The 27,051-nt window shown below is 38.9% G+C and overlaps 1 protein-coding gene across 6 annotated transcripts in view; it reads left to right on the top strand.

The window, feature by feature from the left end:
- trpm3 (transient receptor potential cation channel, subfamily M, member 3) overlaps window positions 1–27,051 on the top strand; it is a 193,307-nt gene that overhangs the window by 132,924 nt on the left and 33,332 nt on the right. For 5 of the 6 annotated variants that reach the window (XM_048187558.1, XM_048187561.1, XM_048187562.1 and 2 more), the window contains 2 exons: window positions 9,655–9,829; window positions 12,200–12,323. In XM_048187558.1, coding sequence (XP_048043515.1) covers window positions 9,655–9,829; window positions 12,200–12,323 — 299 coding nt within the window. Of the gene's footprint in view, window positions 1–9,654; window positions 9,830–12,199; window positions 12,324–12,431; window positions 13,120–27,051 lie in introns of those variants that run through there. The other variant, XM_048187563.1, reaches the window with a different exon arrangement.

Raw genomic sequence — 27,051 nt, forward strand, 5'->3', positions numbered from 1 at the left:
TATCGGCCTTTAGAACAAAAACTAACAAATACCCTGACAAACAAACACCCTGCCCACCCAGATTCTTTTCAAAGTCTCTTTGGAATCTGCTGAGGCTTGTTGGAAAAAGAAAAGGTTAGGTTTGAATGAGGTTATAATAAAATAACACAAGCATACACTCATCTGCTTTTTTAATCTATTAATTTTCTTACCCGGTTGGTGTCTCACTCTCGCTCTCTCTCTGAGATTTGTAACAGCATGTTCACACCCAAATGGAAACTACATTACTTTCCCCAAATGAACTTCTCTTAGCATTTTCTACAGTGCCTGTGGTTACAGTGTATTTCTGCTGAAAAAGACCAGCATGTTATGTTTTGGTTGTTGGTGTTCCCACCAGGTGTCAGTATTATGTTTTGTTCTGCTTAGTTTCATTGTGTTTTGGGTTGGTTCTGTTCTGTTTCTGTTCTCTGCATTTGTATGTTGACCAGGGCTGTGTCTGAAATCGCCCCCTATACCCTTAAATAGGGCACTATTTGAGGGGACAGCCATTTGTAGTGTTCTCCGAAACCATAGTGGTTTATCGAGTGCACTCATTCAATCCCGCACGCACCGCAATAACAAGTGTACTGTACAACCTGTGTACGCTCAACGGCTAGAGAATACTCATAATGCACTCGGAGGGTCGTGCAGAATGAATTACAGCGTCTCGTCAGAAGATGGCACCTGCAGCTGAATCATCCATCCATCCATCCATTTTCCAAACCACTGGTCCAATAGGGCTGTGCTCAGAATATCGATACAACGATACATCGTCATGAACTCCTGACGATGCGCGTATCGATACAGCAGCTGCCGTATCGAGTCTGTCTTGCTTTTAAATCTAGCCAATCACGTGATGTCAATTGACGCTAGCAAGCAATGCAAGCATACATTCACGTTTCTGTGAGCTTTCATTCGTAAATAATCAGCTGTTTTGTCGCGAATGTGAACAGGAAATGCGCTCTCGAACGGAGAAACACGCAATCTCCAAATCATCGATCAAAGCGTGCTAACGTTTTAGGACAGGTCGATGGTATATAAATCATGCCCGAACGTTAGCGTTTGTCAATCAAGCCAAACCGTCCATTCAGAAACCGAGAAAATTGGAGGCCGATCTCTCAGGTTGACGCGCGAGCTGGCTTGACTTAAGTTTTCGTGAGGATATAGTTTATGGACTGTTTTGATTTCGGTAATTACATCTAGAAAGGTAAAAGCAGTGATGACATATATAATAGAGATATCTGAAAGCGAAACGAAAGTGATATTGGCCTCGTCCAGTGGGGAGGACGCACGAGAGGAGACCTGCGCATTTAATTGGTATGTGTAGCTATACTGTAATACTGCATTTACAATGCTTATCAGTGGCATGCACTTTGATCGTGAAAGTGAAAGTGCCCTTTGCGGTCACATCACATCATTTAAATCTTGTTAACATTAGTTAATGCACTGTAAACCAGCATGAACAAACAATCAACAACTGTATTTTTTAATAACTAACATTAACAAAGATGAACTAATACAGTATGTATTGCTCATGGTTAGTTCATGTTAATACATTATCTGATGTTTAATAAATGAACCTTATTGTTAAGTGTGTATTGTAAACTCATGTAGCCCATATTTTGTAGACCACGTTAATAAAAACGTATGTTGTTCTAGAACATATTTTGAGTTGATATCCAAAAAAATCATTTTTACAGATGGAAAAAAAACAGGCAGTATAGACATTATTATAATATTATAGCCGATATAATTAACCAACTTAGTTTTCTTACAGTCAACTTACTGTTGCAAGTGAAATTAGTCATTGAGCTTTGTTGATATGCTTCAGTGTCACTATAATTGTCAATTCAGTTACTGAGGGAGTGACTTTAAAAGAAGCTTTTTTGTGACAATTTTTTTATATTTAATTTAAATCATTGGTTTTTTTAATGACAAAAACAAAATAGTTTTTCAGTTATCATGACTGTTATAACACTGGTTATTCAATAAACACATATTACTGTTACTAAACTCTGCTCAAAATAAATTTAAATTCTAAATTGAACCATATCGTGATACGTATCGTATCGTGGCTTTAGTATCGTGATGCGTATCGTATCGTGACATTGTTGGTGATACACAGCCCTATGGTCCAATGGGATACAGTGTAATATCATACAGGTATAATTCCTTTTTATTGATTATTCAGGTTTATACATGCTAGTTTTCATAACAGATTTCAAGATAAATCTTTTCATCTTACTACTGGAGCTGCCAGGTGCTAAGTGTCAAATGATTTTAAAACCGCAGGCACAAACGACGCAAAAGCGGCAGCATTCAGTGTCTGAATTCACTCAGTCGTTTTCATTCAATCCTTTGACTATATTAGTGGAGTAATGCAGGGAATAGTGAATGAGATTATAGGGGGTGATTTCAAACACATGTGGCAGTTATTCACTAATAATTCACCTGTTGCTCATTTTGTTTACTCCGTGTATTTAAATCCTGTTTCCTTTGCTTAGTTGTCCGTTCTACGTTTTGTGTATTTCAGTTCTGTTAATAAATTCAGTACTGCTGAGAATATAACCTTTTTCTCATCTTTTTTGCAACCAAGTGTGACACAGGCAGTTTAGTTTTACCATCGTTATTTCCTTGGACATCCAGTATCATCATAAATATTAGGGCTGTGCTATGGTGACTGTATATGTATTTGTTGCTAAATTATGTTTCTGTATCTGTATTCAGATAGAAATTAATGTGGGGCTTGAACCTGATATATTAGATTAGAATTGGACACATTTTTAGATGAATCTCAGTGTTATTTTAGTATTATTTATTTACTGTTATAGCGTTTTAATATTTTAAAAGAGCTTTTTTTTATATTTTCAGTTTTCATTTTCGTTTTATTGTAAGTTTTAGTAATGTTGTGCTTTTGTCATTTCTACTACTGTTTTTATATGTCTATTTAGCTTTAATTAATTTTTATTTCAGTTTCAGTTTTAGCCATTTTAGTATTTTAACTTAAATTTATTTCAGTTAGCTGCCAAGGCAACATTTCTACAGGCAACATTTTCGTTTAAGTTTTTCATCTGATATTTCTTTTATTTTAGCTTTATTTCTATTAATGAAAATTTAATTTAATTTATTTACTGATTTATATTTTCCATAAAGAAAATATGCGTTGTATTATTCATAAAAGTATTTTTGTTACAAAATTATATTACGAATACAGTAATAAAAAGTTTCACTAATATATTAATATAACTCTAATATAACAAATATATTAATACTAACTGGTATATGGTTGCCAATATCAAAATGCCATAAACATGGTATAAATACATTAAAATGCCAAATAGGGAGTGGTAGAGCTTATGCAATATGTTGTTTTAAAATGTATTAAAATATTATGAAAGAAATCAAACACTTCTGAATAGAAAAAAGTCCTAAATTTGTCCATGGCTTTGACCTTTTTGAGAACATAAATATGATGGCAGATAAATCATTTATATCTAGTCCTGTTGTAACATAAGAGCTAGTCTAGACAGAGTGGCAGCCATGCTGAATGGGAGTGAATTGCCGTGTGTGTGTGTGTGATAGTGTGTGGGAAAAAAACAAGTGTCCATGTAAAGCCTACAACATCATGGCAGAAAGACTCGCTGATCAATAAATATCACCTCTATAAAACAGAAAATGACAGAGGAAAAACAAGAGATAACAGTGCAAGGAAGAGGTCTGGAATGAAGAAGTAAATCCCACTGTTCCTGATTCCTATACCAGCTGAGCAGTTGCTTTTGAAGTCAGTGTGCTGCTAAAAATAGAGATTACTTTATGTAACCGTACCCATTTTAGGCACAATGATGACAGCACATGTGGATCTGGTGTACCTCTCTGTCTGTCTCTCTCTTGCTCTTTTTTTCCCTCCTTCCCTCTTTCTTTATCTCACATTGCATAATTTAAGCAGTGGTAGGATGATCTAGCTGCAACATGGTTTTTGAATTATAGTCATCACATCATAACTTATACTCATCAAGTTGTAGGAAAGAGTCAGAGTGCAGGAGGAGAACTGATTCTTCTTTGTTCTGTTCACCTGCTATCCCACAGGTCCTCTCCCACTGCATTCGCACCTGTTAATTAAACCAAGAGCGGTTAATTGCAGCAGATTAATGAATGCAGAAATGATCTGATTGTGCAGCAAGTGTGAACTTCCACAGCAAAAGAAATGTTACCTTTCGCTGTGCTCTAAAAACAGTGTGAAGTAATAGCTTTGAAGAAAAGTCTCTGTATTAACTTGTCCTCGCAGGCTACACGCAAAAATTACATGACCAGGGTAGTCCAATTAACAAATAAATGACTCTTGAACCAGTTCTTTTTAGTGGGTTAAAAAACATAAAGCATAACCACTGTAAGTTGATTCTTATTAGTGATTCTTTCAATAAATAGTTCTAAAAAAAAAAAAAAAAAAAAAAAACAAGTTACCAGTTTTAATCAGCCTGAAATACTTCTCTTTATCATTAAAGCATCAGCAGTGATAAAATTTCTGTCATGTGTAAACAAAATGGACATTTTAACTGAAAATACCCAAATGAATCAGAATCACAGTTAGAATCAAATTATGAGCTTGTGAACCAGAAAGGAATTGTTTGGTCATCGAATTCAGTACATATGGATGCACCGCTTGAATTCTCCAGATAAAAGTTAGAAAAAGGAAACACTTTCTCTCTCTGTAGTGTGTCGACCGTCTTCTGTTCACTGTGGCTAAGTGGATGTTGGGCATCATGTTGACAGACACAATTGGGTTATGGTGAGGATGTTTGTAGGGTCAGTCATAACAACCATTCACATGAATAATCTATTCTTCTGCATGCCAAAATGACTCAAACGTCTCTTTTTATATGCTTTTCCTTTTACTTGCTTTCCTTGTTCATCCTTAAAGGCCACTGAGTACTTTATTCAATGTGTTGACATAATTTCCACTGAACCAGGAAGACATAGCAGGACATACTGAACAGCTCCAATAGCCAATAGCGTTTTCTTTATATACACAGCTAATGTTTATCCTCCTAATCCCCTCCTTATCGCTTTAAAATATAGCATTCTTTGCAGAATTCAAATGGGTCCGATACATTTTCTGGTATGCGCATATAATCTGCTCTGTGCTATGGTGCCTCTGGACCGGAGCAGACTGTGCGTGCTGCGGCGGTTCATGTGACACTAACGTGTAACCAGACTTAATTCGCCTCAGTGGAAAACATATGTACACTGTCTGAATTGTTCCATATTTCCCTTATATAGTGCACTATGTGCCATTCACCATGTAGAAAATAGTAAATGTGTGAACAAGTGTCCGATTTTAGCCACAGCTTCAACGTCTATTTATAATATAGAGGGCGGAACGCTTTAGAATCTAGAGAGCATTTGATTGGCCAGAAAATCTGATGAGAAGCTGAAGTGCAGAGTGATGTCAAAATCATTGATCATATTGGAAGGGGCGTGTCTGCTGTGAGACTTCAGTGGTGGAAGTATTGAATTCAGAACTCTCTTGAAAAATTTACTACGTTTTTACTATTACAGCTGTTGAGATTATCTAATCGTGAAAGTGTTGATTATTGCAATATATTTAGATCTACTACCGTCACATGAAAGGTTGCAGTGATGAGCTTTGTAGCCGATGACAGACATGTTGTTGAGCCAGGGGCGGCGCCAGAGAATGAACGCAGGTGCTGAGGGGGCGCTTTTAATCTTTTTATAACAAGATTATTTGATTCAGTACAATTTAAATACAATTTTTCATTTTATGAAATCAAACCTTTATATACAGGCTAGGCCTAGACATTCACTGAACAAGCATTTTGGAATTTCAGTCAATGGCAATGTGACAACAAAAAGCACTGGGATATATTTACTTCCTATGCTATACAAACCAGAGCCTTCGCTCTCTGTATATTGATGTCGAAATGTGCCAAGCTGTTTTGGGCATCCCCGCAGTCTCGCTTCTCGGATACAGGAAGATCTCTCACATGATCTCTTACATATAGAGAGGAGTTTGTACAAGTCAATAAAAGCATCTCTATATGGTCCAAAAAGTAAGTATGTGTTAATGCAGAGGAGTGTGGAAGCTAAAGTATTACTTAGCGCGCTTAGGTACTGCATGACATGGAGGCGCACGCGCGATCTCTTGCATTTTTTCCCCCTGTGGAATCATAAAATACTCAATTTTTAGTCATACAGATACGAGTAATAAATCATTCTAAATTTTATTTATTTGTGAACATTCACAATAACACCAAAACGCTGTGCTTTTGTAAAATAGAGAAAACAATCAGGATATGCTCTTTCAAGACCGAGACGGCAGAAAGCGCGTATCCTGTTTGTTTTCACAACAATGAACCGGCTACTTCTACAGACATAAGAAATAAATCTATAGAAAGCTTGAAATGTCTACTTTTAAACAAACAAATTCAAATAAAACACAAATACTCTCTGATTATGTAATCTGAATGAGAAGGTGCATTTCTCTATAAAGGCGTGTCTGCGGAGATGTCGAGTCAGCATTGGTCAACTTCATCTTTGCAGCCGACACTGACTTAGAAAGCACTAGTTTATTAATAAATAATTAAAATGTGTTCTTTTCCCCCAACACATTGATAATCATTACTTTTGCAGCAAGCTTTATGCACGAGCTTGAGCGCGGAATATGCTATCACACCTACGTAGCTATACCAAAGACTATAGAATAACACAAGACGTGTCACTCGTATTGTTTTGAATGGGAGAAAGTGTAACGCGCAATATGGCGGAATAAGTCCCCCTTCTAAATAAGAGCCAATCGCCGACTGGTAAAGTCATCGCGTCACTTCAGCGGCCGTTAGAATCACCGGTTTCTATAGAAACAGCCAGACTCGCGCCTCCGAAGAGACGCGCATTTAGGTCTGCGCATGTGCATTAGCTTGAACCAGCCTGAAAAATACAGTTTTTTGTCATGATTCGAGCGTTTAGAAACTAAATTTATGAGCCGGTTGTTGTTAGATTTCATTGGTGATTTCAAATATGAAATTTAATCGTAAGGTTGGCGAACAGTTTTGGAGAATTTGATGTTTCCCCATTCAAAGAGATTGCATGATGCCCATGATGCCCGAGAGGCGTTTCAAAGATGGCCGCCGAGTGAAATGACTTGTCTTAAAGGGACTTTGGCTATACATGCTATTATAGGATGGTTAGGATAATAATTAATTTAATATAAACGTGCAACTAAATGATTAATGGCCTAAATGAACGACTACTAGTTGACAGGAAAAATCTTTAGTCAGTGGCAGCCCTTGGCACAAAGGATCCATCCCATTTTAAAATAAAATGCAATGACATACCTACGAAAGTGCGACAGTAGCTGCAAATCATGTCATGCATGCGTAATGAGTCAAATGTTTATTTATTTCATTTGTTGCTTTTATTTCCAACTTATTTATTAAATATAATACACAGCCTGTATAATGGCTCCTAGAAAAAAATATATGGGGGTGCTTTGGTCTTAGGGGTGCTGAAGCACCTGCTAGCCCCTCCCTAGGGCCGCTCATGTGTTGAGCACATGAATGCTGTGATCTCAACATTGCACCCTCACAAATGCTTTCATCATAACTAACAGTGCAAACACGATGTAATTAAGTGATTCATTGTGCAGTGAAGACAGCGTCATTGATTATAATGGGAGTTTTGGCGAGAGTACAGAACTCAGTCACTGATAAACTCTGTGCTCTGTGATTGACAGCTTGAGTGATTATAAAGGGAGGGTTCTTTGATTTTTTTATGAATCAAATGTAAATTCATGTGCATTACTCTTAACATTGACACATCTTCCTTGTTAAATGAACATTACATTACATCAAAAAAGAAAAAAATAAACCAAATACAATTCTATTTTGTAATTTTTACATTAACAATGTAATGCTCTATTTATCAAAACCAAGTCAGTCTCATCAAGTTAGTGTTTTAAGCATTTCTACATTCATTCCAAAATAATAACTAAAGGCTGTAAAAATTTAAACAATATATTTTATTTGTGTATTGATGTTTTTCTTTTTAATAGTCAACCTAGGCTATTTTGGATCACCAGTCATGCTCCGTAAACACCGTCTGTCACAGTCACAAAGATGTATTTTGAATTTCACCAAGCTGATTGCACTAAAAAACCCCACAGTCATCATGTTTTCAGTCCATTGATTTTGATGTGACATATCTAACTGGGTGATCTGTTTACTTACTTTTCAATTGGTCTTCCCATTGATGGCATTATTTGTTCATTCAAACTCGCGCGGAACGTGCACGTCAACAAGAGGCGGGATTTATCACACAAACCAATCATATCCAATAATAACCAATTACCTCCAATCATAGCGCGATGGAGACATTGCCTCCTCTCACATGTTTTTCCCCATTCATTCTCAATTATCCCCCACAAAACCCACCGCACGCTTTAGGGGTCTAATGGTTTTCTGTGAGTGGAAAGGGAGGCATGACTCCTGCTGTAACTTTACCTGCAGGTGTCGCTGTTGGGCAGTGTTCATTTTAGAAATACGAGTGACTTGCGCTCCTTTTAATGTCATAATTTGTAATATTTGTGTTGTTTTATATGTAATATGGATTAATTTCTCATCCTATTTTTTTTGAGGAGGCACTGCCTCCTCGGAGGAAACGCCCCTGCACAGATTATTATTAGACACGGTTTACTTACATGTTGTGGCATTACTGTTGTATCTTGCAGTAAAAGTCTGTTTGCAAAGCCTGCATCAAAATTGTGACTGAATTAACAAATAATCCACAGTGAGATGTACCAAACAAACAAATCATTCTTTACTGAGACATTCACATAGTTTAAAATAAATAACCACTTCCTTAGCATTAGTATCCGTTGGAAGAAAATGTTATTTTTAGTCCAGTGATCCTGTATTTCTCTTCTCTGCTTCTCATCTCACTAACGTGCCAGTGGGCGGGGCCAAAGATGTGATTATGTAGAAGTAGCCATTGATCTGATTCTGCAGAGGCGATCTTTCGGCGCACTATGATGTCATAATGTGACAAAATCCAAAACGAGTTGTTTTCTGAGCTTGGTTTGAATAAAAAGCTGTTTTTGGACTAACAATTAAGTTTTGAGTTCTGGAACTTACATAATGTTTTTTTCCGCATAAAAGTCATACAGGTTTGGAATGACATGATAGTGAATAAATGTTGGCAGAATTCACATTTTTGGGTGAACTAGCCCTTTTAAAGGTGAAATGTGTAATTTATGTGCCATAAAAGGAATTTTGAAAATAATGATTGTTGTTCAAACACTTTTGCCCCTTTCACTCTGTTTGTCTTCATAAATTCCCTGTAGATAACTTATTATTGCTGCCCAGAACACACACCACTGGTTGAGTCAGACGTAGAAATATCAGACTGATCAAACAAACAAAGCACCACATGAGCGCAGTGTATACATTTGATATGAATAGCTTACCTCTAGTTGTCTTTGCACATTAAACTGGTAGAGGAGAAAAAATGCACCCTTCACCTTTAATCTTCTTGATTGGTTTTCCTTGTAATAGCCACCCCCACGGTCGCACACATGCCCCCTTTTCTCGCTCACGTTTCTCTCTCACGTTTCTGTTTTCTCCACAGGGATCGGACAGGGTGTTCCAGTGGTGGCTCTGATAGTGGAGGGGGGTCCAAATGTGATCTCTATCGTACTGGAGTACCTGAGAGACACTCCACCAGTGCCTGTGGTGGTGTGTGATGGCAGCGGTCGTGCCTCTGACATCCTGGCTTTTGGGCACAAGTACTCAGAGGAAGGCGGGTATGTGAGGTTTATCTCTCTCCACTGTAAGAGTACGATAAGATATGAATATTCATTTACATATAGATGAAGATTGAACTGTAGCATAGAACAGAGCACATCAGTAAGTGCCCACTATTTCAGAAGTATTTTTCCCATTCATTTTCTCCATAAGGACTTCTAAGACATGAACCAATCCAACCAGCTATGATATGAATCACAAATGTAACACACTTTAATTTAAGCAAAAAAAAAAAGAAAGAAAAAAAAGAACTGTAGCTAAAGACGAGGGCCCTATAATACACCCGGCGCAATGCGACGCAAGGCGCAGCGCAAGTGTGTTTGCTAGTTTGCGTCCGCCGCCGTTCGCGTTTTCCCGTTCAGCGCCACGTCCTTAAATTAGTAAATGCATTTGCGCCAGTTAGTGCGCCCATGGGCGTGCTGGTCTAAAAAAGAGGTGTGTTCAGGCGCATTGCTATTTTAAGGAGCTGAAAATAGACTGCGCCATAGAACAACTCAAACCTGGTCTAAAGTCTAAAGTCAATGGCGCAATATTTTTTTGTTAGAGCGCGTTGGTAGAAACTGCGCCTCTGGGCGAGTCCACAGTGCGCGTTGACTTTGCTTATTACACACAGGGATGCGCATCACACAAACATGCCAAATATTAAAAACAAAAGGATTACAGTGGATTTGGACACGCCCTGAGTGCACCTGCGCTGTGCGCTTTACACTTTGCGTTTAGATCGTTAAAATAGGACCCAAGGTGTACTTGATGTGTTAGGTTTTATTTTTAGCAATGAACTAATTTCATAAAGCACTGAAAATGATGTATTGAAAATTTTCAATAAACGGTGGCCTTTTTTTTTTAATTATTCATAAAATATTTTTTGCAATATATTGTAATAATATAGAATGTAGCAAATGACATAGCTATTGTACACAAATATCTCTAAGCAGGGCTTGACATTAACACCCACCAAATGCGGGTGGATCTCAGCAGTAGCGTGTAGCTCAGTCACTCCTACTAGCCACATTGGTGGGTTGAATGTTATATATAATATATACATTTTTAAATTCTAGTCTTTTAAAAAGGCATATGAAATAATAAGCTAAGTGCAATGTAGCATTGTCAAAAATATAGATTTTTCAATACATATTGATACTGAAATATCTGAAACGTTTCAAATACTAATTTTCCGCAGAATAGATATACGATACCAGATGCGCTTTCTCGCTCCCTCATTTTGAAGTGGGATTATGCATATTGCGCATAATTTTACTCATTCCTGCAGATTTTGTGCTCACAACCAAAGTGCGTGCACATAAAGCTGCATCTCAGTACTAAATTGAGTTCTTTTTCTCTGCTTATTGTGCTTGCACCATCAAATTCACACAAAATAATGTCAAAATGCCGGTCATGGCAACTATTCACATAAACACAGTCAGTTATGTTTTAAGTGAATGTAAACAGAAAGAAAATGCATGTGCAACAGTATAATGGATCCGTGCATCAGGTCTTAAAGTGACAGCAGCCTAATATACCTGCTGCCAAATTATGAGATAATATTACAAATATCTATATGGCAGATTTTCCCCATGGTATCAATATCAACATTTTGGCCATTTAAAAAAAATGCAGAGTGGCTAGTAACTTTGGAAAACCACTAGCCACAATGGCAGGTGAGCAAAAAAAAAAAAAGTTAATGTCAAGTATAACTTTAAAATACAATACATTTTTATTAGATTTCTGCAAATAATGTTGGACTGTTTTTACACGTTAAAAATAATTAACAGAATTAAAGGGTTAGTTCACCCAAAAATTAAATTTCTGTCATTAAATACTCACCCTCGTGTCATTTCAAACCCATAAGACCTTTGTTCATCTTCAAAAATGCACCTAACATGATTAATTGCAGTTAATCTGAGAAACCTGTATAGCTTTTTATATAACACATTTTTAGTTGATTCACAGCCCTATTTTTTTAATTTACTGCAAAATAAACGTAACATTTTTATAATATTGCATTATTGATTAATTGCGATTAGATGCAATTAATCTCAAGACAGCATTAATTTTTATCATTTACTACAAAATATTTAAATATATACAAGGAATTCCAAGGAAGATTTCTCTTCAAGATTATAGGTAGTGGTTCTTTATAGACAATTTGAATGTTAAGCACAATATTTTTAAACAAAAAGTAAAGTTGAAATCAAAGTGACTTTTTAAAAGGGTCATATGTTATCATCAAAAAGCAGTATGTCAATGGAGAAAATTAATGGGACTTTTCCTTCCGGAGCCCTACTGTTGCACTCTGTTGGAATATTTTCATCGCATAAACGAATTGCTCTGATATCCCAGTCTCATCTTTCTCTCTGACTACATGCTAGAATCATAAACGAATCTCTGAGAGACCAGTTATTAGTCACCATTCAGAAGACGTTTACATACAGTCGGACGCAGGCCCAGCATCTGTTCATCATTCTGATGGAGTGCATGAAGAAGAAAGAACTGGTGAGTGTGTGCTGTGTGGCTGTAAAAGTCTTAATGATTAAACCCCCCTAATCTGACAGATTTAAAGAGATTCCTCTAGAGCCTTTTTTACTGTACTTTATATCTTAGAGTGCTTTGTATGAGAGTGAACTCGTGATAAAGCCAGGAGATTTTTCTGCCGTACATTCCTCTCCATGTCAGCATGCCATTATTCTATCGGACAGTCAGAGATGCGTGTAAAAGTGGCCCCTTAAGCTCGGGGCTGATAAATGTCACTACCTCTGCAGCCCACATGAAGTACATTTCCTCAGGCCCTGAGACCATCTCTTCGTATTAGCTTCTCGCACACATACACTCTGATACACAGAAAGTAAAACTATTCTTACTTACTACTGATACTATCACCTAAAACTTGTCACATATTTGAATCCAATGCTCCTCTGTTAAATTATTCACCAGATGGACGACACCATAATCTGTATGACATTTCATTTAGTGCACTTTCCAGTTAGCTCATCTAAAAACTCTCAGACACTTCACATTTATGTGTCCTTCCCCTGTCAGCCATTACTTCCAGAATGGCTTGAAATGCCTCAATAAAGAGTTTAAACAATCAACTTCAGTGTCGCCAGGAGAAACATATCCTACTTTTAACTCAACATGCTTTCCTGTTTTTTAAGTCTATCAAGACCGTGATTTGCATGCAAAACATTTCTGGTTGTCTTTGAATGTTAATGTAATTGAAATGAAATCTCAATGTTGTGTTTGTATATTCAGATATTGTTTTCAGTCATTAAATCATACATCTTCAAAGTGATTTTTGTGTTTGTTCTTTTATTACGAATGCTTTGATTCTTCTTTTAGTCATTGTAGTGGTTTCACACATTGTCTGTGCATGTCTATGTATGTGTGATTTTGTGTATGTGTACACCGTGTTTTTTTCGAATTAATTTTCAAAATTAACTGTTTTTCAGTGTTGTTTGTGCCTGCATTTCCACTGTGAAGTATGATCTGTAGATGTGTTAATCCTCATTATGAAGATGACCTATGAAGATTCATAGATATGAATCCTTGTACCCACACACCATATGACTTTTACTTAAGCCTGTGTATTTATATGCTGTATTGGCTTAAATGCAATTGTATTCTGATGCAAACTGTTTTGTTGAAGGTGAGAGCTGGTTTTGAGTACAGCACATTGGCTTTAGTTTACATGCCACCCACTTGAGTATGTTTTATTGATGACTCAAAAGTGAGATCACAAAGCCTCTGAGACACAACTAAAGGAAGCAATTAAAAATATTACTTAAAAGAGGTATTTTGTCTCAGAACAGTTTGTAGATGTAGCATTAATCCAGTATACAAGCACAAAATGCCACTGCGAAAATACCAAATAAACACACATACATCATAATCTGTGACAGACTCAAACAAACATGTACGCTTCTGCTCAATGGGGTGTCAGATGTGCTGGCAGATGAGTGCAGCATGTGTGTTTGGGACCTCGAGATCTTTAGTCCACCGCACTCATCTCACATTCATCATACATGCACACGGTTCAGCTCAGCGCTTGATCTCCTCTTTTGCTCCCTCATTTCTGTACTTTCCACTAAGGACAAGCCAATGGGAGAATTTCCATGCTTGATGATTGGAACAAATGCTCACAATTTACAACTGTGATTAGAAAGCTAGAGTGAATGAGTGTTAGAGGTGCCTTTGGCAGTCTTTGAAGATGGCCTTTACCAAACATTTTTGTGAGTAATTATCGCATCTTAGCAGTATAATTCGAAGCTATGCTATGTTCATAATAGCATATTATTATAGAATTTTTACTATTGCTGCAATATGTAACATTTATGAAAGTCCATTTCCACTACATAAGAAAAAAAAAATCACGCTTTGGTAAATCGTAATTATGATTTAAAAAATGGAAATTATGACATGCTAAGTTATATTTATGAGATGAAAAGCTGAAATTATGACATGCTACGTCATAATTATGATATAAAAGATCAGATTAAGACCAGTGTTGGGTGTAAAGTAATTACTGTAATTGAATTACTTTTCCCTTGAAAAACTATTTTTTTTCTGTAATTTAATTACAGTTACTTCTGAAGTAATTGAACCAAATACTATGTATAGACTAGAACAATTATAATACAATAGTAGATTTTTACATCAAAATTTAGAGTCTAATGTTAAAATGCATGTTTTTATGTATCCTTCTCACTTTAAATACTTTGGTCAGTAAATAAGAATAATGGTAACGGTTTAGTTTAGTGTCCAATTCTCACTATTAACTAGTTGGTTATTAGCATGAATATTAATGGGATATTGGCTGTTTATTAGTACTTAAAAAGCACATATTAATGCCTTATTCTACATCCTTAATCCTACCCAATACTTGAACTTACCAACTACTTTATTAATAAGCAGTAATTAGGAGTTTGAAGCAAAAGTCGTAGTTTACGTTATAATTTACGTAGTTTTATATTATTTATTTGAAAGAATTAAAAGAGCCATTTAATTTAGAAAGTAATTAGTAATAAGTAATTAAATACATTTTGGAGAGTAATTTGTATAGTAATCTAATTACACTATTGAGTATGTAATTAGTAACTAGTAATTAATTACTTTTTAGAGTAACTTACCCAACACTGATTATGACATAAAAAGTCAATTATGACATGCTAAAGTTCATATGACATACTAAGTCATTATTATGAGGTAAATTGAAATTAAATAAGTGCAACTTTTAAATTGGAACAGTGTTAAACCTCACTTTTTTCAATTCATTAATTTATCTTACATTCTTGACAAATGTTTACAAAATGTAATTAGAAATGTAAAATTACTGTTTTCTCTAATTATATATGGATGTCATTTGCTGACATAAACATGCACCAATAATGTGTATCATAATGAGTTGTTAGGCATACAGTAGGCCTATATATTGAGCAGTTCTCAGCAAGTAGCTAGTATTCCACTCCAGCAATACTACAGTAAACTAATCTGAAGTCTGCCAACAGACAAATATTGAGGACTTTTGAACTCACTGCTGAGCTTTGAGGTTATCTGACGTATTTGGCAGTGCAGAGGTTTATAAAAATCAATCAATGGGTTGTGTAAAAATGCTTAACTGGGCAGTTTTTGCACCCCAAGCTGCTAGTTGATAAGCTCTCATGCTGATCATGACATCAGCATCTCTGACGTCATACATACATGCATGTGTATATATTGCATTCAGGTGCAAATGAGCAAAACATGCTGAAACATTTTTGTTTGTTGAGGAGAAGCTCTATTACTTTAAGAATGTTCCATGTCATATTTTAGGAGATATACCATATTCATGTTTGCGTCTAAACCACTGTCTTAAAGAATCAGTCCACTCAAAACTGAAAAATCTGGCATTATTTATCTTATTCCAAACCAATCCAACTTTTTTATCAGTATTTAAACATAATGACCAAAGACAAGCTGGTCATTTGTCTCCTGATTACCAAACCAAAACAAACAAAAATGTGAGGTAACCTACAAACATATTTACAAGATAAATTGATGTAATATGAGAATAACACTAAGACGAGCTTGTGTTCTGTGGTGAATCAAGAGTGGGATAATGAGATCTGTAGGGAGGTGTCTTAATTCAGCTCTGTTCCTTTGAAGCACCTGAGCAGATGTTTAACCTGAACTCGACAGGACAGGTTTCCATAACCTCCTGGCTCTCAGTACATGACCTGACTACACCTCTCCAGATATGGAGGGGGCAGCAGCAAACTACAATTAATTACAATGTTATTAGATTAGATTAGGGTCCTTTTGATTCAGTATTTCTGTTCTGTGTGAGATTAATTGGCACTTGACACACAAAAGAAGCATTATGTCAGTCTTTTGCTCTTCTCTGCTATAGGCATTCCCTCTCATTCAGGATTGAATTCCATTCTTAATCTCGTTCCTGTGGAGGTCTTTGTTCCTGCAACCAAGGGAGGGATGGTTCAATTAATCAGACTGACAGCCTCTCTGTCTCTTTATCGGCCTCATTCTGTTTTCCTTGAGTATCTTCCTTGTTTCTTGTGTCTGTTGGCTCAGAGAGGAGTTAGCACTGCTAGTTTTCCCTCACACCAAAGCATTTTAATCTCCTCTTCTAGGAAACACCATTTGTTTTAGCTCTTGCTGAGTTGTGTAAAAATGTTTTTCAATGTCAAAATATGTTCTCCCATCCCAGCATATAATGTAAGGGTCTTCTTATATGCCAGTATTGACTGTACAGTATTTTGCTTATTTCACACAGGGCAATCATGGCCTTATGGTTAGAGAATCAGAATGGTAACCCGAGGTGCCCTTGAGCAAGGCACCGAACCCCCAATAGCTCCCCGAGCGCCACAGCAAAAATGGCTCCAGGTGTGTGTGTCATGGTTTGCAGTGTGTGTGCACTTGGATGGGTTCAATGCAGAGGACAACTTTTGAGTATGGGTTACCATATTTGGCCTTCACTTTCACTTATTAGCTACTCACCAAATTAAAATGTGGACATGAAATATTGATTTGAGTTTAAATTATTTTTATAATTTTACTTGTATATTACCTTAAGTTACACTAAAAAATAGCCAGTTACAATGTACAAAAAGATTTGCAACAATATTGCAGTATTAATAGTCCTCATTTCATTTTCACTACAATCGATAACTGAAGGTGAATTCATGCATGTTGTAATTATTGTAATCACAAGATTACAACTTGTAAGAAGCATTCACGTCCTCGTAAAACTCATAATTACAAATTGTAAACTGGGAATTTTCTGAGCGCTCTGACTTGTACCACCTGACCACTGCAGATTCAATTTGCCCCCCATCCCGCAAAATACGAGACAAGACCCCTCCCGCCAGCTGTAATGAATTGATGATTTTATGAACTTGCAGGCAAATGTGTCGCTGCTCCAGTTTAATTGATATTTGAAATCATCAATGAAATCTGGCAACAACTGTATCATAAATGTGGTTTCTTATGCTCAAATAGCATTAAAAAGATTATTTTTCAGGCTGGAGCAGCCAATGCGCATGTGCAGTCCTAAGGGTGACTGTTTCTAGCAACCGGAGCTTCTAATGGCGGCTGCAGTGACGCAGACGACTTTATCAATCAGCGATTTGCTCTTTTATTTAGAAGGCGGGACTTATTCCACCATACTGAGCGTTGCACTTCCTCCCATTCATATGGTGCATCCCAAATTGCATACTTATGCACTATTCTATGACGTTTTTATGTATAAATAGTGCAAGTAGTGCGTTCACCCAGAAAATTCCAAAAAGAAAAAGTGCACTTTAAATACCCGGATGATGCACTAAATTAACTGAAAAAGAAGTGTGGAATGTTGGACACTTCATGCACTCAATTGTCGCAGCTTTAATTACGTAGCAGAGGGGTAGGGGCTATTAGACTTTTATATTGAATGACAAAATAACCTTATAACATTCATATGCTACATGGATGAGTACATAGTGCATAAGTACATAGTGTATAGTGCGCCATTTGGGACGCAACTAGAGTACCTCAGAGATGACGTGTTTTTGTATGCAAAACCTGAAAGCGAGTTAGCATTTTAGGACTTCCGGTTCCATCGCCCTAAAGTCTTTGGGGTTTTTTAATGTTTTTTTGCTAAATTGAAATAATGTCTGTGGTTAACAAAGCCTCTAAATATTTTCACGTTTTGATCTATGACATAAAACACACCAGTTATAACCCACTTGTGATTTTTTTAGACCTTTATTGAATCGTAAAAACTTTATTTAGGCTTCAAGATGTATAAATGTTGTGTTAACTTGTAAAGATTATCTTGATAGACCAAACTGTGTAAGTGTCATAACCCTTTGTTAAACACAGAGCTTATTTCTATGGGAGTCTATGGGAAAAATGCATAGGCTTTCAATCGAGGGAACCCGTGCGCCGCTAACATCCGGGTTGGCCTACAAAAACACATCATCTCTGAGGTACTCTATTAATATATCTATGCATGAAGTGTCCAACATAACACACTTTGTTTTTTCAGCTAATTTAGTGCATCATCTGGGTATTTAAAGTGTACTTTTTCTAAGTGGAGTTCAGTGTGAACACACTTGCACTAGTTAAAAAAAAAGGCATATAATAGTGCGTAAGTACGCGAATTGGGAAGCAGAGAACTGGAATAATCAGCTGTATAAAAGCCTTTTATTGTTTGATTTGTCTGTTTGCTTTAAGCATCCCAAAGTAGTAATAACCAATAGTGTGAGTCTGGGGCAGGACTATTTGCATGAGCCATGGAGGGAGTTTGGGGGAACTTGCTCGAAAACAGTCGTTGTTTTTGCACAGTTTTGCCAGTGGGAATGACGCTGAATGAAAATACACTGATACTTCAGGGGATGACATCCTGATCAGCTAATGGTGATGGATGGAACGATGGAGTCACATCCGGCCACATGTCGAATGGGTGAGTGACTGTATGGATGGACAGAGGAGACACAAACTTCTGGCACATGTGAGGAACAGTGAGTAGTGCTGCTGCAGGATTTAAGATGATGTGAGAGCGCTGGACTGGTGGAACGGAGGGAGGTTGAGGAAGGAAATTTCACCCCTGATAAATGAAGATGAATGTTTGCCCATGGGCCTGAGTCACTGATGCATGAAGCAATCCACTGAACAGCGAGAACAGCATTCGCCAGCTCTCCAGTGAGCGTTAGATACAGACTTACTGTACATACCATCTTGTGCTTTATCATACATTCAAATTCACTGCTTTGATACACAATGGATCATATTTACATTTGATTTTAATTAAAAAACTATTTCTTTCCAGAGTTTTTATTCATTAATTAAACGGGTTGTCCCAGTTGGTTAAATGTCAAACCAGATATTTAGATGAGGTTTAGTTTAGACGTGAAATGACGGTCTTGAACTTTGCCAGGAAGGCTAATCGCAAAGTTTTGGCCCCACATATGAAAAGGCTCTCTTCATTTTGTCTCGCAAAAGCCTGCATTTGTGCCCCTAATAACAGCTCTGTAAATTTAAATATAGTGGCGAGTTAAAAATAGTGTTTAACGAGAGAGACTCCTTAGCATTTTTCCAGATGCTGCTGCTGGCCATAATTTCACACCTCTCGTATAGTGATAACCTTTAACAGCATGAATACAAGCCCCTGTGATGGACAGAGCTATTTTCACTACTCACTGCAGGGGCTTTTTTCTGACTGAGGCGATTTGCCATAACAGACACTTATACAGCAGGTCAGGATGCTCTCTTTGACACACCTGGGTTGATGCTGATGGGGGTTGCAGACCAGAATATTCGAGAGGCTGTTCACTGCAGAGCCAATGAGTGAAGCTAGATGGTTCAACCCTACCCATAACCCCATAGCTACGCATAACTCCACACATTACATCTGGCATATACCAAATATTCTGGTATATATGTAGCAAATAAGCTCAAAAGAAATATGAATAATTAATCATAACTAGTTATAATTAATTATATATATTTGGATCAGTTAATAAAATTAACTTAATAAAATTAATATTACAATCAATTAACCTATTGTCCAATGAACACACAGTGTTAATTGTTTATTAATTCTAAGAAATGTTCATTTCCAGGTTATGGGAAATAACAATCTTACTGTACAGTACTACTCAGAGCCTGTAGTCAGGATCTGCATGAATAGGGACTCCAGTATATGAGCACAAAACACGGACAACTTTACGTGTGACATGAACAAGACTTTATTTACTAGACTAAACACTTAAACTACTCTAACATTCACACAAATACATGCATACAGTTTACAAAGGGAAAGAGAGAGCTAAAGCAGAGTAAAGGAAGCAAGAAGTTATAGCATTGTTTGAAATTCAGCAGATCAACAGTTTTGAGCAAACCATCAGTTTAGTTTTAACAGGTCCTTCTTTGGGGTAAGGATACTCAATGTATCAGATAATGAGACTAAGTTTGATACTTGCATGTCTCTCCAAGTTGAATTAAAATGGTCCTGATGCAATTTGTGGAGGCTCCCATTGAATCTTTGCTGATATTGTCGTGATGAAAGAGAACCAGTTGGATTCAGAGGATCTTTGGTGAATGGAAGGTCTAGGCCGAAGCCTGGCACAAGCTTGGGGTTCCTTAGAAGCTTCTAGCTTCTTACAGCGTCATCTTGACATCAGCATTTGTCAGTAAAAGAGAAGAAGAGAGAGTTTGATCTGGTGATCAGTGAATATAAGGGGTGAAAATGTCACACCCTCTTAAGGTTTCTGAGTTAGTAACATGTAACATAAATTACCAAATAGGAAACGAAAGTTGGAGTCCATAGATACCAAACATGTTACCAATGTAATTTCAGTTAACTAAATTTGCAACTCTGGAACATTAATGCCAAATAGTTCAAAAGAGAGAATTAATACATAGAATAAAGAGTATAAAAGGAAAGTCATAAGATGGGAAAATTGGATACATGTTTATACATTTCCCAAGTGGTTATTAAGAGAGTTTATTTGTCCTTCTCAGAAAGAATGAAGTCAGAGTCACTAGTCTCTGCAAAATTCTTTCTGATCCTTAAAAAGAAATCTAAAAAAGTATCTGTAACAGGACACCTAGTTCTGCCTGTGTGTTAGCTACGTTTGGGATGTTAGTCGTAGTTTTAGGGGGATGGGTTCACAGAACTTTGATAGAGTGAGTTTATGGGTAATTCATTAAATATGAATAATTGTGTGCCTGATTGGTCCAGACGCTACAATATAATACAGTTGTATAAACAGCATGCTGTTTATTACCACTGAAAATGCTTTAATCTCAAGGAAAAACATGTGTACATGTATAACATTACTGAATAATTTATTTATGTAAGTGCTTTTAACAAAAATAAGACCCTCATATTTCTGTTTTAAAACCCCAGATCAGCTAGCCCATATAGATTTCAGCTGTACAGTAAACCATAAACACATTTGCCTTAGTGTTAACAAACTGAGGGACAATTTGAAATTATTTTCTGCTGTAATGATAGAGAAGTTAAAAAAGAAAATTCTTTTTCACTGTTCCTTAAAGTTTACATGCACACAAAGTGACCTGAATCATTTTAAAATACATTAACATTTGACACTTTGCTAGGCCCCTTTAAAACTTTACCAACTTTTGCCAAAAAGCATTTCTCAGTTTTGATTTGCAGTATATGAAATTTTGGGTTAAACTAAATTTTACAGAAATAATACAATACAGAAAAATATGTTGTTAGGTCACTTATAGCTAGTATAGTACACACTGTACTTGTGTCCCTCAAAGCCTTGTTTTCATTTCTGTCAAAAATGAAACATGTCGCTACCCCGATTAAAGTCTATTCCTACAGGACGTTCTGTAAAACAAGTTAGTAACAGTATCCAAGGGCAGCGGAGCTTTCCAGCAGCATGACATGATCAACTGTATGTAAATGAGCAGTGATGCGACACAGCGTCTACCAATGTGAATACAGACATTTTTCCGCCACCTTTTACAGAGGTTTCTGAGAGAAACGCTATTAGCCATCATCAATAGGTTGAGATATGCAGCAACCTCTCCAGTGATATAATCAGTGTCATAGTGATTGCCATGTTAGGATGTGGAGGTGCGGTTGTGTAATCTTCAACAAAGAAGAGGCGTTCAGGGCCAATGACTATTTGTTGGTGATGTAAACACCCATTAACCTAAGGCTACCTGTTATCTCCTCCACCTCACTGTTGATGTGCTGCCAGTAATGAACTGCTCGAAACCATCTGAAGTAAACAATCATCTCTTTTACTAGCATCAATAGAGAAATTGTTGTTCTAGCGCCAGGTTGCATGCTGTCTCACCTCTTCCCTAGGCTGTCTCATAATTAATGATGATGATGAGCCCCTCAACAGAGATGTTGTATGTAGACTTAATGATTGCTCTGAAATTTGGTGATGCACTCATGGTGTTATGAATATGACTGTGGATCCTTACTGCCTCAAGGCTATTGCTCCTGAGGTGTAGGAGGACAGAGTTACCTGCTTAGTCTGAGTGCAGCTGCAGCTAGTTTGTTAGGATCTGGGGAAAAACTGTGATCAATGCAGAGATGAAGTAAACATCAGCAATTTGACATATGAGATTTTGTTGTCTAGGTAACAAAGTGCAATAAGGATAACAAATGCAATGTCATCCTTGTAATGAAGCGAGTGCCACTACCCGCTTTGGGGGAGGGGAAAAGTAACGGGAGTCCGTGAAAAAAAAGAAAAATGAAAAAAAATGATGGCTTACTCGCACAGCACTTCCGTGCAGGGTGTACTTTATTTACAGTGCCAGAAATAAAGAAGTCCACAGTGAAGTATATGTACAGGTGCACACAAAAACCCAAAAGTACCAAAACAATAAAACAAAAAAATAAAGACGAAAACTATATCCACAATATACAATGGTTTTGGGTTTTGCTAGAGGTTCCACAACAACACTCTCGCCGACTTGGTTAACAAGCCCTGAATGTGAGTCTAGCCTCTCTTTTTATATGCCAGACTCCGCCCCTTTTTGGCATAATCCAATAAGAGGTAAGTATTGTACATTTTATAGTTTAAACCCTTCACAACACTCATTGAATCAACTTTAAACAATAATTCTCCCAGGTAATTCAAATATATATCTTCATCATCGTCAATAACACAGAAACACGTAAACTTTCAACACATATTTTACACATAAACTCCCCCACCACACACAAGACAATGGTTTAGCCGGCTTCCGGTTGTGCCGCGCCGGCGCGACCATCCGTTACGTCATAAGCAGGCGCCCTCCGTGCGCTCTGTTTGGCTGACTAAATCCAGACAAACAGACAATCGAACGAAGACGAGACACAAGACACGGACAATGTGTGTGTGTGTAATGATCGGGCATGTAACTGTGCTAAAGGGAAATGTAATGTGGAGGAATGTCCATGAGCCATCGGCCCGGCGTGTGCACCCGCTTTGCCGACGGCAGAAACAGCAAGTAAGGAGCGGGAAATGGAGAGTGAATGGGGTATGTATTTAGGTGTGTAAGTGTGTGTGTGTGTGTGCGTGCCCAGCAGGAAATATCTACTTTATCACATCACTTCCCCCTTCTCTCGGCCGCGTACTGTCCAGGGTACCGCGACAGGTAGTCGGCAACCACATTCTGTCGTCCTGGTCTGTGCCGCACACTGAATTTGTAAGGTTGGAGGCTTAGGTACCACCTCATTATTCTGGAGTTGTGGTCTTTCATTGTCTGAATCCATGTCAGTGCTCTGTGGTCTGTGACCAGATCAAACTCCCTCCCTAGGAGATAATATCTTAGACTTTCAAGGGACCACTTGATAGCAAGACATTCCTTCTCCACAGTCGAGTACCTGGTCTCCCTGGGCAACAGCTTCTTGCTGATGTAGACCACTGGTTTTTCTGCTCCCACCTCCCCCTGGGCCAGGACAGCCCCAACTCCTGTGGCTGAGGCATCTACCTGGACCAGGAATCTCTGGTTGAAGTCAGGGCTTTGCAGGACCGGACTGGAACACATCTTCCCTTTGAGAGTTCTGAAAGCTAGCTCGCAGTCCTCGGTCCACTCAATCGGGCTTTTTGCTGTTTTCGCCAGCAGGCTAGTAAGCGGTGTAGCGATGGTGGCAAAGTCAGGAATGAATCTCCTATACCAACCCACCAGGCCTAGAAAGAATCTCATCTCCTTCTTCGTTTTAGGCCTTGGGCTTCTTTGGATGGCTTCGACTTTGTCCACTTGGGGTCTCAGTTTGCCATTGCCCAGGTGATAACCCAGGTAACTGGTCTCCTGCCTTGCCCACTCACATTTCCCGACGTTGAGGGTGAGTCCTGCCTCTTGGATTCGTCTTAGGGTGTCTTTTAAATGTCCCAAATGTTCCTCCCAGGAGTTACTGAAGATCACCACATCATCCAAGTAGGCGGCTGCCCACCCCTCACATCCCTGAAGCACTTGGTCCATCAGTCGTTGAAACGTGGCAGGTGCCCCATGCAGGCCAAAGGGAAGAACTGTAAAATGGTACAGCCCAATCGGTGTCCTGAAGGCCGTGTACTGTCTGGAGTCATTGTCAAGGGGCACCTGCCAATACCCCTTGCACAGGTCCAGGGTGGTAATGAATCGGGCCTGTCCAATTTTCTCCAGCAAGTCATCTATTCGCAGCATGGGGTAAGCATCAAAACAGGACTGTGCGTTTAGCTTATGGAAGTCTATGCAGACTCGTAGTGTTCCGTCTTTCTTCGGAACAATGACTATAGGACTGCTCCACTCACTTCTGGATGGCTCAATCACTCCCATTTCCAACATTGTTTTCACTTCCTCTTTCAAGGGTCCCACCAACCTTTCGGGCACTCTATAGGGTCGCTGTCTTGATGGTGTTGGGTCAGTGAGGTGGATTGTGTGGTGGATTAACTTGGTCCTCCCCGGCCGCTGGCAGAACAAAGTGGGGAACTGTTCCAGGAGGCCTTGCAGCTGGGCTCTGTTGGGGTCCTGCAAGTGCTCCAATTTCACCTCAGCTGGTTCTCTCTGTGCCCTGGCTTCTGGCTCTGGTTCCTCATCCATCACTTCAATCACTTCTCTCACCATCATTGCCGTCCCTTGCTTCACAGATGGCTCTTTCCATTCTTTGAGCAGGTTGATGTGATATGTCTGCTTGGTTCTCCCCTTATTGGGATGGTGTATTTCATAGGTCACCGGTCCCATCTTCCTCACCACGGTGTATGGCCCTTGCCATTTGGCCAGCAGCTTGTTGGTTGTAGTTGGTAACAGTAGTAGTACCTTCTGCCCCAGCTGTATCTGTCTCTGTCTCGCGTTCTGATCGTACCATGTTTTCTGAGCTCTCTGTGTTTCTTTCAGGTTCTCTCTTGCCTGTTCTTGATAACGCTCAAGTCGGTCCCTCATTTCCAACACATACTGTACGACACCCTTCTCCCCTTCTCTGCAAGCAGGATCTTCCCAGCTCTTCCGTATCAGGTCCAGGGGTCCTTGAACTTGCCAGCCGTATAGCAGCTCGAAAGGGGAGTAACCGGTCGAAGCTTGAGGTACCTCTCGATAAGCAAACAGTAGAAATGGAAGCCATTTATCCCAGTCACGTCCCGTGTCTGACACAAACTTCCGCAGCATATTCTTCAATGTCTGATTAAACCGCTCCACCAAGCCATCTGTCTGTGGATGATAGGCACTGGTCCTTATGGCTGTGATGCCCAACTGGCGGTGAAGCTGCCCCATTAGCCGCGATGTGAAGTTTGTCCCTTGGTCCGTCAGAATCTCCTCAGGGATTCCTACCCTGGAGAACAACTGTACAAGGGCTTGGATGATCTTTGAGGTGGTAATGGAACGGAGTGGGAAGACCTCAGGGTATCTGGTTGCGTAGTCACATATCACCAGGATGTATTGGTGTCCCGCACTGCTCCTCTCAAGTGGCCCCACAATATCCATGGCGATGCGCCTGAACGGAGTAGAGATAACAGGGAGAGGGTACAAAGGTGCTCGGCCCCGCTGTGACACAGCACTGGTCTTTTGACATGTTGCACATGTGTTACAGTATGTCTGTACGTCAGTGTAAAGTGACGGCCAATGAAAACGTGAACTGATGCGAGTATATGTTTTCTGCTGTCCCAAGTGACCAGCCCATGGAATGGTGTGTGCGAGGTGCAAGACAAGTGGTCTACAACATTTAGGAACAATTAAACGAGTAACATCATTAGTTTGCAGGTACAACACATCATTCACAACTACATACTTTTCATCACACAGGTTCGAATTTTCCCCCCTGGCAGCTTTTTCAAACAGTGACTTAAGTGACTCATCTTTCCTTTGAAGTTCCCCTATGTTCTCTGGGATCCTCCAGTCATCAGCTTTGAGGCCCTCCACAGAGGTCTCAGGGACTGGAGAACCCAGGAACTTTTCGAGCCGACGTTGTCGACGTGGTTTTCTCGGGCCCTTGGTCCCGCCCTGCAACAGACTACTGTGCAAGTCTGGCAGTGGCTGCAAACCTGCTCTAACTTGAGCCCGGGTAACAGCAGGACATGATTTAGAAACAATGGCAGCAGTAATAACAGTCTCAGAGTTCATGGAGGCTTGTAGCAGTTCATAAAGTATGGGTAAGTCTCTTCCTAAAATCATATCAGCAGGCAGATCATCAACTATAACAACATTCATCAGAAATGACTGTTCTTGTGCACACACAACTACTTCAGCTCTGGGGTACTGCCTTACATCCCCATGCACACACTGGACAGTTGCGGTGCTTGCATAGTCAACATTTGAAACATAACATGGCTTTAGGAGAGACAGGGAACTACCGGTGTCCAACAGTGCTTTCACAAAATGTCCATCAATAGTTACATCACACAGAACTTGACTCTCCCCTCTAGAGTCACTATCTTTGTCCTCTTCCCTAGGGACATAACAAAATCCTGTCAGCTTAGCTTTACGAGCAGGACATACTGCGGCTTTGTGCCCCAGCTGCTGACAGTAAAAGCATATCAGTTCTTTTCCCCCCGTTGACTTGGGGCTTTGTGTACTGTCTGACAGTTCAGCACGACCCCTCTCAGCCCCAAAGTGAGTACGAACAGTACCTTTAAATGGTTGAGTGCGTGGACCTCCGCGATGAGCGTTCTGGTATTGCTGAGCCAGCTTAGCCGCCGCCAGTCCAGACGTTGGCTCATGCTCCCTTACCCAGGTGCGAGCATCATACGGAAGCACCCGTAGTAACTGTTCAAGGATGATGGCCTCGCCTATCTCCTCCTTGGAG

Source organism: Megalobrama amblycephala, linkage group LG4 (assembly GCF_018812025.1).
Source record: "Megalobrama amblycephala isolate DHTTF-2021 linkage group LG4, ASM1881202v1, whole genome shotgun sequence".
In the NCBI taxonomy this organism is placed as follows: Eukaryota; Metazoa; Chordata; class Actinopteri; order Cypriniformes; family Xenocyprididae; genus Megalobrama; species Megalobrama amblycephala.